Source organism: Cimex lectularius, unplaced genomic scaffold (genome assembly GCF_000648675.2).
Source record: "Cimex lectularius strain Harlan isolate CLEC.00 unplaced genomic scaffold, Clec_2.1 scaffold187, whole genome shotgun sequence".
NCBI classification, from domain to species: domain Eukaryota; kingdom Metazoa; phylum Arthropoda; class Insecta; order Hemiptera; family Cimicidae; genus Cimex; species Cimex lectularius.
The window spans coordinates 183429-194511 of NW_019392726.1; the positions used below are offsets into that span (position 1 = coordinate 183429).

Consider the following 11083-nt stretch of genomic DNA (forward strand, 5'->3'; position numbering starts at 1 on the left):
GCAGTGAATTTACTATGCTTATACACTTAGCATAAAAACAAGAAAGACAATAGGTGTATCATGCTTAACGATTTAGCTCAAAAGCATAGTAGCCAGTATGTTGTATAAAAATGAGGGCATTTTCTGTGTACTATTACTTATATATACAGCATAAAAACAGGATATACATTGTTTTGCTTATTTTATGTATGATTAAGCTTATACAAAAAGTTCAATCTTGCAAATTTTACTTTTACCATTTCTAATTTATTTGGCATAAAAATGAATAAATAGTAACGTCATTAAGGTGGTACGTGTACATTTTTAAATATATTTATGAAAGAAACAAAGCAAACGGTAAGTATTTAGCATAAAAATGAACAAATAGTAACATCTTTAAAAATTGATGGTCCATGTATAGTTTCTTATATATTTATGCTAGAATGACACAAACTCTAAGTTCACTTAGGTACGACTATGCTTATACAAAACGTACACTTTTACAAATTTAACTCTTACCATTTCTAATATATTTAGCATAAAAACTAACAAATAGTATTGATAAAAGCAGATGGTCCATGAACCATTTCTTATATGTTTACTAACGTATGGTTATGCTTATACAAAAAGTACACTCTTGCAAATTGTACACTTTTGCCAATTCTAATCTATTTAGCATAAAAACGAGCAGATTTAACATCGATGAAGGCAGATGGTCCTTGTACTATTTCTTATATATTTATGCTAGAATGACACAAACTCTAAGTTCACTTAGGTATGATTATGCTTATACGAAAAGTACACTTTTGCAAATTTAACTCTTACCATTTCTAATATATTTAGCATAAAAACTAACAAATAGTATTATTGATAAAAGCAGATGGTCCATGTACCATTTCTTATATATTTATGATAGAATGAAACAAACACTAAGTTTACTTATATATGATTATGCTTATACAAAATTACACTTTTGCAAATTTAACTGTAACCGTTTTTAATATATTTAGCATAAAAACTAACAAATAGTATCATTGGTAAAAGCAGATGGTCTATGTACCATTTCTTATATATTTATGATAAAATGAAACAAACTCTAAGTTCACTTAGGTACGATTATGCTTAACAAAAAGTACACTCTTGCAAATTGTACACTTTTGCCATTTCTAATCTATTTAGCATAAAAATGAGCAGATTTACCATCGATGAAGGCAGATGGTCCATGTACCATTTCTTAAATATTTATGATAGAATGAAACAAACACTAAGTTTACTTATATATGATTATGCTTAACAAAAAGTACACTCTTGCAAATTGTACACTTTTGCCATTTGTAATCTATTTAGCATAAAAATGAGCAGATTTAACATCGATGAAGGCCGATGGTCCATGTACCATTCTTATATATTTATGATAGAATAAAACAAATACTAAGTTTACTTATATATGATTATGCTTATACAAAAAGCACATTCTTGCAAATTTTATTAGCAATAAATATATTTAGCATAAAAACTAACAGATAATAGCTTCAATAAATGCAGATGGCGTATAATGTAATGTATAATTTCTAATATGTGTAGCATACAAGTAAAGTATATAATTAGTATGCATTGTGTTCAGTATATTCAGTAATTTAAGTTTTAAATTATTAGTTTTAAATATTAAAAATGTAATCATAATGTATTCCTTCGACTTCTTGTAAATTAGTTTTAATGGCATTTGTCTATGTTCCTTGATTTATGGTGGGGTAAAAGCTAGTGAGATTATTCGTCCTTGTGGATTTATCTCTTATAAATAGTCACACCTTTTTCTTTCTTTTAGTGTTCAAAGTAGTAAACTTAAGTGGGGCCAAGGGTCAGAAGGAATATTGTAACGATTAATTGCTGAGTTCCTCCGTCAAGCAGCGCTAGAATCTGAAATGAAGCTGTTTCCACACGTGCTGAGGTACAGTTATCGAACAGCTAACTGGTTCTTTCTTGACCGATTGGGACGTTCTCATTCCACCCGGCTTATCCATTCCATCGCTGATCGTTGTACTGACAAGACTTACAACATGAAGTACTGTGTCGTACAGAAAGGTGCCACCAACACCCTCGACTACAAAATATACTTCAGTAAGTCTTCCCTATGCTTTTAATTCTTTTCCTTCATTACCTCAACTGTTGTTTTTTTTTTTTTTTTTTTGTACAGAAAACGACAGCGGTTTCATTTCTCCTTTCCACGACATTCCAGTCTACTCGAATGAAGCTGATTGCATTGTTAACATGGTCGTGGAAATTCCGAGGTGGAGCAATGCTAAAATGGAGGTTCGAAACTAGCAATCAAGTCAAAACATATTTTTTTAATCACCTAATTATAATTAATTATTTCATTCATATTCAATTATGACATATAAAAGTCATAAATGATTATGGTCATGAATAGTCATAAGATTCCATTTTCTATTTGAATTTATATTCAAGCGTTTGAGTTGAAAAAAATGCTAGTCATTGTCGGGGCTGCTACAATTCATGTAACGATCTACTTTTGTTATCCGATATAGCGATGGGATGTGGTGGGCCTCAGTTTTAATACTTTAGGAGGTTGATGATTTCAGGCCACAATAAATAGACTTTCAATGTCCGATTGACTTTGTTACCGACCGGTTTCAACACACTAGGTCATTGTCAAGGTCCTACAATCAATATTTCTGTCAGTTATAAACAATTTTTTACGAAAACACTAAAGCTATACTCATAAATACACTTGTATTTATATAATCTTTAAGCAAGAGGCATCATAGCACTTATTATACAGGGTGTTTGGCTACTCGTGTCACAAACTTTGCCAGTAGATTCCACATTCAAAATGTGGACCAAAAAGTCTCAATCGCAACAATCAGTTATTTCACTTTTTCTGATTTTTAAAATTTCATGACCTTGCTTCAGATGAATAACTCCAAAACTAAAAGGTTTTGGACAAATCCGTTGATACCACTGAAAACTGCGTTAAATTTGCAATGAGATGTGTTCAATACTAAACTTGCAAACGTTGGTGAAATAAGCGTTTTATTAGCCAGAACTTCAAGAAAAAAAAATGTTTTTTTCAAAGTTGAAAAACTTACTAAGGTGATAATAAATTACTATTTACAAACCTAGCCAGCAAATTTCAGAAAACAAACTCCATTTAATATCCTTTTTAGTGAAGTAATTGCTTTTTTAATTCATTTCTTCAAAGATGAAGAAATTGATGAAGGAAAGGAGAAAACCATGGTTGACAGATTGGTAAGGTGGAAAATTAAAAAAAAAATACTTAAGGAAATTTTGAATGAATTTATTAATTTTTTTTTTTTTTTTAATTGGGTTCGAAACAAATCGTGTTTACTTATTTAACAACACGACTGCATCTTTGAATATTGTATTACTATTCCTCGGAATAAAAGAGTTTTAAGGATCAAAACTTTTTAGTTATCAATATATCTTTTTAGCACTATGTTGTAATTTTAAAGCAACGAATCCCGTCCGCTGCAGAAAAACTTACAATTAAATTAAACTCTCGAGTGGCTAATATTAGAAAACGGTCTCGTTTGTGCATTGCGGAGGGTGGAGAGATTTAAAAAAAGTTTAATAAAAACGTTCAAAATTTCCTTAAGTTTTTTATTTTTATTAATCGTTCCTCCTTACCAATTCGTCAGCCACAGTTTTTTTCCTTTACTTCATCAATTTCTTCATCTTTGATTGAATTAATTAAAAAAGCACCACTAAAAAGGATATTAAATGGAGTATGTTTTTTGAAATTTGTTGGTCGCTAGGTTTGGAAATAGTAGTTTAGAATTACCATAGTATCCTTTTTAAAAAGATAATTCCTACTCACAGTAAGTTGTTTTGCAACACAAAACACAGTTGCAAAAAAACTTCTTTTTAAAAAGGATTGAACACCACACTCACTCCATCATTCATCATTTTTACCACCATAGTATGTGTTTATCAACTTAAAAAAAACAAAACAAAAAAAACTATTTTTCAAAGTTCTGGCTACTAAAACGCTTATTTAACAAAGTTTTCAGTGGTATCAACAGATTTGCCCAAAACCTTTTAGTTTTGGAGTTATCATTGTTTATTTGAAGCAAGGTCGTGAAATCTTTAAAAATCAGAAAAATGTAATACATATATCCGAAATTGCTGAGATTCTTACTCGAGTTAATTAGGACTTTTGGGTTCCATAGTAGTAGTACAATATGTAACTTTTAATTTTAATTTGTAAAATTTTAATTACTTTCTTCTCAAAAGGAACTGGGTGTTTTTCATATTTTTAGGGCACATTTCTATAATCCTGATGACATTCGATGAACCAATATGATTCAGACGAAAATGAATAATGTCTTTTACAGGTTTCAGTTTTTCATGCTTGTTTCTTTTGCTATATATTTACTTCAAAAGACTTATATTGTCTGTTAATCTCGTATTTCTTATGATTCATTATTTGTCACATTGATAATAAATTTTTCCAATGTTTGATCATGTGTGTTAGAGTTTCTATCAAAATTTCCCCTATTTCAAAAGATCAGGGTGAGATATTGGATAAAAACAAGTGAAAATCAATTGGTGGTAGTGAAAAGAAAGAAAAAAAAACGTGCACCCGCATGAAGGTTAAACAAAGGATGCCAGTTCACATTGAAACAAAAGTGCAGTAAAATTCAAATTTTCAGTTGATCTATTTCCGCCTTTTTATTATGTTTTATGTATGTACAGTTTAAGTAATAACTTGGAAAAATGCATATCATCTCTTAACAGTTTTTTTTTCTCCTCTTAATAATTCGAATTATCCCTTGGGTTTCGAATTATCAAGAGACGACTGTAAATAACCAGACAGCAGATTGGCCGCATTTTTGCTCGTATTATTCCTTAATGCACAGAGGCTCAGGAATGGCAGCCTCAAGTTATTCTCAGTTTAGACCTACGAACACTAATGGGTGTAAGACTTTCACCTCCAAACCGTCCCCCTTTGTGACGGTGGTGCCCTCCCCTTTCCCTCTTTACATTCTTAGTACAAACAAATCTTATAAAAGAAATTTTGCCATGTAGAATTAGGTTTGATGGGGAAGCTTGAATTTGTCTCAGTAGTCGCTCAATGGTTCATCATGTCTTTGATAAAAATCTTCCTAAAAATACCCAACTTCATACTATTTTTTAAATATATGTACCCTCCCTGGCCTTTTAATAAATAAATAAAAATTATTTTTCAGAAATTGTTGACCGATTTTGATTTTTGATACAGCAAAAATTGTTTGTATTTGGAAAAAAAATATCTTGTTTGTTTATAATAAAAGTGGCTGGTCTGTATAAAAAAGGGATCCTGTACAAAAAATTTGTAAACTTTTTTTTAAATAATAATAAATCGTTTGTATTTTGAAATAATTATTGATAATAACAAAATAATTTTAAACATATTTTTATAAATTCTATTAAATAAAATACATAACAAGCTAACTTCTAGGCTGGGTAGTCAGTAAGTGTGCACACTTTCATTGTAGCCTTGAGTAAGCAATCGGTTTGGGGGGGGGGGTCAGTGGCTACAATGGTTTAGGTCCCGGGTTTGAACTCGACATACTTACCACTGGCACCCTGAGGGTTTATATGACCTCTGCTGTTGCGGGGGGAAAAAAAGCAATTGGCCGATAGGTAACTTTTTAAGTGGAAGGCTATCAAGCAGCCAGGGATGTTCGCACTCTAATAAGGCCCAACGATAATAAGCAAACATTCGGCCGATTAATAGTCTGCAGTGTACGGTGATGTCCTCCTGAGGTTCTTTATCTGTAAATTATGTTGTTCTTTCTACTCTGACCTAGCATTTTGAAATATCTAGACTTGATTTATACACACCTTAAAACATTATTTCATATTTATTTGAATTTTTTTTAAATTCCTTTAAACCTTTAACCTTTGAAAAAGGATCGATGTTTCAAAATTCTTCGCTAAAACAAAATTATGACAAGAAATAGTACTCAATTTTATTTGTACTCTTGACTGCTGTCAAAAATCATTAGAAATTTATATTGATAATAAAAGTATATAAGTCAAGATATAAAAGTGTGACAGGGCATAAGATTTTGCTTTCAATCTCTTGCCTAGAGTTATGTGCAAATATCTTATCAGTTTTTTTTCTTTTTATTAGTTGATATAACGCTTTCACTATCAAATAAGTTTTTTTCCACTGTGAAAGGACTATAAAATTAGAAACAATGATTTCTTTTGTTCGATAAAATGAGAAAGGGTATTTTTAATTAATAAGTGTTACATCGATCAATATGACGATTTGTCATTTGTCCTAATTCTTAGAATAATCAATTTTGTTTAATTTTACATATTGAACTAATAAACGAGCTATTCGCAGATACTAAATACACAGAAAGTAAAATAATTATATTATTTGTGAAACATTGTGTTAAGGTTTGTGTATCAGTGGGTCTGTAGTTCGATCATCTCTGATAAAACAGGTTTTCTTTGCATTATTTTCTCAGTTGGTTCCTTTTATACGATTGAACAAATTTATAAAAGGAAGATGGCTGATGGAATAACACACGTACCAACCAGTGAAGATAGTACGACTAGACCAATAAACGTTTGAATTTAAATTTGAGAAAAAGAATGTTTATGAATTGAAATAATTTGGCTAACATAAGAAATATAATGTTAAAATGTAATAATTAACATTGTCCTTTTCTTAAATTTTGTAGATAACTAAAAATGACCCATTGAACCCAATTAAACAAGATGTAAAAAATGGGAAACTGAGGTTTGTCGCAAACTGTTTCCCTCACCATGGATACATTTGGAATTATGGCGCCATTCCGCAAGTAAAAAAAGTTTATTTTATTTAGCTATTTCTATAATTTATTGGAAAATTTGGAATTTTGTAGACATGGGAAAATCCTAATGTTAATGACGAGCATACAGGATTTAAAGGTGATAACGATCCAGTCGACATTATGGAAATTGGCCAAAGGGTAAATTTAATTAATCACCATGCCCAAGAATAGAAATAAAAAGTTATATTTGTGGATTTTTTTCAGATTGCTAGAAGAGGTGAAATCATGCAAGTGAAAGTCTTAGGATGTCTTGCACTTATCGACGAAGGTACATGTAATTTTACAGAAAATTTAAAATTTTATCCATACTGTATTCCTCAAGGGTTCGTCCTAGGTCCATTACTTTTAAGCATGTATATGGCAGACTTTCCTCAACAACAATACAGAAAACTTCAAACCTTTTCTAGTATTTTGATCCTTCCAAGACCACCTTTTTAACTTAGAACCATGGTTCCATAAACTGATAATTTAAAAAAAATCACAATGAGTTTTTTACCCTCCAGCATAAAATACCAATGTTGGTCATGGGTGGGTTTTTACAGTTGACCTGTCTTACTGTAGATTAATAATTTTAAAAAAAATTAATTAAAATTCTAACTGTAAATTAAATTCTGCAGGAGAGACAGACTGGAAGATCTTTGGAATAAGTACAAAAGATCCATTAGCCGATTCTTTGAAGGATATTTCTGATGTGGAGAAATACTGCCCTGGATTGTTGAAGGCCAGTATCGAGTGGCTCAGGACTTACAAAATCCCCGATGGCAAACCCGAAAACCAATTTGCGTTCGGAGGCGAATTTAAGGACAAAGCGTTCGCCCATAAAATTATTAACGAGACGCATAAAGAGTGGAAATGTTTGATGGCAAAAGACGAAGACAAAATTAACTTGTAGGATTTTTCTTCTCCCTTTGTAATATTCATATTGGGTTTTTAATTAAAAAAAAAAAAAAATTGTGACTTTTTCAGAACAAATACAACTCTCGGAGATACGAAAACATCACTAGGTAGAAACGAGGCTGAGCAAATTGTCAATTCCAACCCAAATTACTCAGAAGGTCCCCCACTCGACGATATAGGTACATCTTATCTTCAAAATAAACCTCATTTTACCTGACTAATTATTATTTTAATGTTGCAGTTGGCAAATGGCACTTTCTTCATTTGAAATGATAATTTTGATGTCGGCACACAAATGATATTAGGAGTTGGGGGAAATTAAATAAATGTGATTTTTTTAACTGTTAAAATATTTAAAACTAAAAACACAAGTGTTTAGCACAATGAATTTTGTGGTTAACGTTGCATTGTGATCAAAATGTCCTCATGTGTAATTGTGAAACAAATTGAGCTCATTAAACTTAAATTGGATTATACTTTTTATTTTTATCCTAATTTTGCTTTATCAAAATACTGTAAAATGGCAAAACCCATCCTTTACCTAGAATCTAATGACCTTACAGATGCGAAACAAAAATAAATTTCTATGAAGGAAGTTTGACAAATAAAATTTCTTCTGGTAAAAAAACAGTTGCTAATGAAATAGTTATTAAGGTTCCTCAAAAGGGAGTTCTCCACCATACCAAATGAAACGAACCGTGAATCCGCTCTCTGGAAGAATTCGATGTTGAAATTGAAAATAAAGGAGGACGATCGCTCTGGTCTCAGGCTAGCCACGTAAAGACATTTTATGATTAACTCTCCCATCCAAGCTGGGGACGCTGTACTTATTTTCAAAGAATCTTAACGGCTAACCTTTTGCTATAACATTGAATGAAATTGTAAAAACTTGAAATGCCAGTGATTGTGAGAACTGAATTGGTAATTTTTTTTACAATGGTATTTCAACTACAAGGTCATGAAATGAACCATCAGGTTGCGATGTTTTTAAATAAAGCCCATGCAGGCCCTAACCATCCCTAATTTTAACAAATATCCAGTGAATACTGGAAATTCTTCCAGGCATTATTCAAGTAATAAAGATTTAAAAAAAAAAATTATTGCCTGGAGTATTTTACAGCCTTATTTCCCACATTGAATAGCTATAAGTTAAATAGAAGCTGAAAGGTGGGAATGGCCGAGGTATGAATGCAATTTTGAGTCAAATATGATCAAAACATTTGAGACGTTTAGGTAAACAATAAAATTATAAACTACTTTTATTTCAAATTTATTTAACAATTTATTTAGTTGACACAATTTGAGACTTGTGTTCAACAATAACAAAGTGTATACAAAGCGTACACAACGTATACAAAGCGAGGAGTATTTTGTTTATTTTAAACGGTGCCCTGTTTAGCTTTTGAAACCATTTAAAATAAAATAAAAATTATTCCAATTAATTATTCTTTTTATCTAATGTTTTTGGTTTAGGTGAAAAATTTTGTCAAGAGGAGTATTCGAACCCACGACCTTCGGCTCGATAAGCTGCTGTTCTAACCACTTGAGGTATCGTGACTTTGAAGTCGGCGTATTGAGCCGAAGGTCGTGAGTTCGAATACTGCTCAACATTAATTTTTCATCTCAACCAAAAGCATTAGATAAAAAGAATAATTAATTGGAATAATTAATATGGTCAATTATGACTAAACAAATATGGATTAATTTAATAAAAATTATCCTTATGAAATAAACATGTACAAAATTGGAAAAATCATTCTGGTTAGTGACTAGTAAATTTATATGTATATATTTTTTTATTGTTATTAAAAATAAACAAGAATTTATATTTTTACTTATAACTTGATTTATTACATAATTTCAATTGGACATAAAGAGATTTTAGGCGATTGTTAAAAAGTAATCATATAGGAGGAATCATGAACTTCTTTTTGGAATGTGAAGACGACTCGTGCTTAGTGGATCCTTTAGATTTAGTCGTAGTCATTACGTCCTGAGTCTGTTGGTGAAGGATAAAAAGGCATTGGTTCAAGGAGTTGAGCATGGCTTGCGACGAAGCTTTCAGCATAAGAAGATCCGGATCGATGTGCTTCAGTTCGCCCGAAGTGGGCAGATCCTCTATACTCCGTGACATTAGAAAATTGTTCTGTTCCGCTCGAAACAAATGCTCCCTGACGGCCGAGAAAGCGTCCCAAAGGGCGAGCGAACCTGAAGACTGTATTGCAGACGATACGCCGGGTTTCGGATGGATCAAATGGTCTCGGGATAAAATAGGATTGCCTTGGGACGAAGACGCAGCGTGAAGTTGTGATACCGCTCTCAACCTGTTGACCCATTCCTGTCGAGCTTTTGCATCCTGGGCTCTGAGCTTGAAGCTCTCGCCTGAGCTAGAGTTAACTGAAAACGTATTAGAATCCTCATCGCTCGGACAGATGACTGCCGCTTCCAAATGCACCCAGCCCCTCGGCTGCTGTTTCCTCTCGTTCTCATTTAAATAATAACTGAGAATGCCTGTCTTCGGGTCCAGTATGAACCAACGGAACTGCCAGCCCTTCATGACGTTGGTATACTTCGAAAGCTGCCCTTCGTAAAGCTGGCACATCATTTCCGCGCTCATTTCTGCACTCCTCGGCTCTGTTATGTTACAGACGGAATCAAGATGCTCAGAGATGCTGGATTTTTTTTTGCTCCTCTTCATTTTGAAAATCGCATAAACATTGTGCAGACTACGCCTACCGTCACTTTTCCTGAACGAATACCTTCTCCCTTTTCCTGTCACTGATCGGACAACAAAAACTGAAGTTAAAATATATAAAATATTTAAAATCACAGTATTTTACTCGACTGATAAATGAATCGCAGTACTTCTCACTTCTCACTTGGATGTTATAACCGGGAGGTTAACATGTCTTAAGACAGTTCACTGCCACTTAACTTCAAAGCTTAACTTTTCCAATTAAAAAAATCTGTCAAAAGTATCTAAAAAGAGCTTTTATTTGTAATTATTTAAAATTTAGAAATAATTCTTTTTTTCGAAAAAAAATTAATAACATTCAATTTTGTTCATGAAAATACATCCTCTGGTGTGCTATACTATGCACTACTATCACAGAAATTTGATCTCAATTTATTACACTTTCAGTTTTCCTTTTCCAGAGGAAATTTCTTTACCAAATGGCTCAAATTTCCTCTTAAAAAAATACTAAATTATACCAGAATAAAAAAAATTAATGGACTGAAAAATCAATTTTACTGATATTAACTTACATTACCTTTGTTAAATCTGAGCATTATTTAAAAAAAATGTATATTGTTGTTATGTTAAATTTATATTAGATCAATACATGTCTTAAATA

At 31.8% G+C, this 11083-nt stretch overlaps 2 protein-coding genes across 2 annotated transcripts; one reads left to right on the plus strand and one right to left on the minus strand.

Annotated features, from left to right (window-relative positions):
• Positions 1–1858: 1858 nt before the first annotated feature.
• LOC106670457 (inorganic pyrophosphatase) lies at positions 1859–8203 on the plus strand. Its single transcript, XM_014400825.2, has 8 exons — positions 1859–2097; positions 2174–2289; positions 6699–6818; positions 6882–6968; positions 7035–7098; positions 7448–7718; positions 7797–7906; positions 7969–8203. The coding sequence occupies exons 1-8, from the start codon at positions 1902–1904 to the stop codon at positions 7998–8000; spliced, it is 996 nt and encodes a 331-aa protein (XP_014256311.1). The 5' UTR covers positions 1859–1901; the 3' UTR covers positions 8001–8203.
• Positions 8204–9529: 1326 nt separating this feature from the next.
• On the minus strand, positions 9530–10670 carry LOC106668508 (oxysterol-binding protein-related protein 11). Its single transcript, XM_014397350.2, has 2 exons — positions 10568–10670; positions 9530–10505 (listed from the first exon to the last, which is right to left on the minus strand). Coding segments are annotated over exons 1-2 (876 nt in total). The 5' UTR covers positions 10569–10670; the 3' UTR covers positions 9530–9630.
• Between the last annotated feature and the right edge of the window lie 413 nt (positions 10671–11083).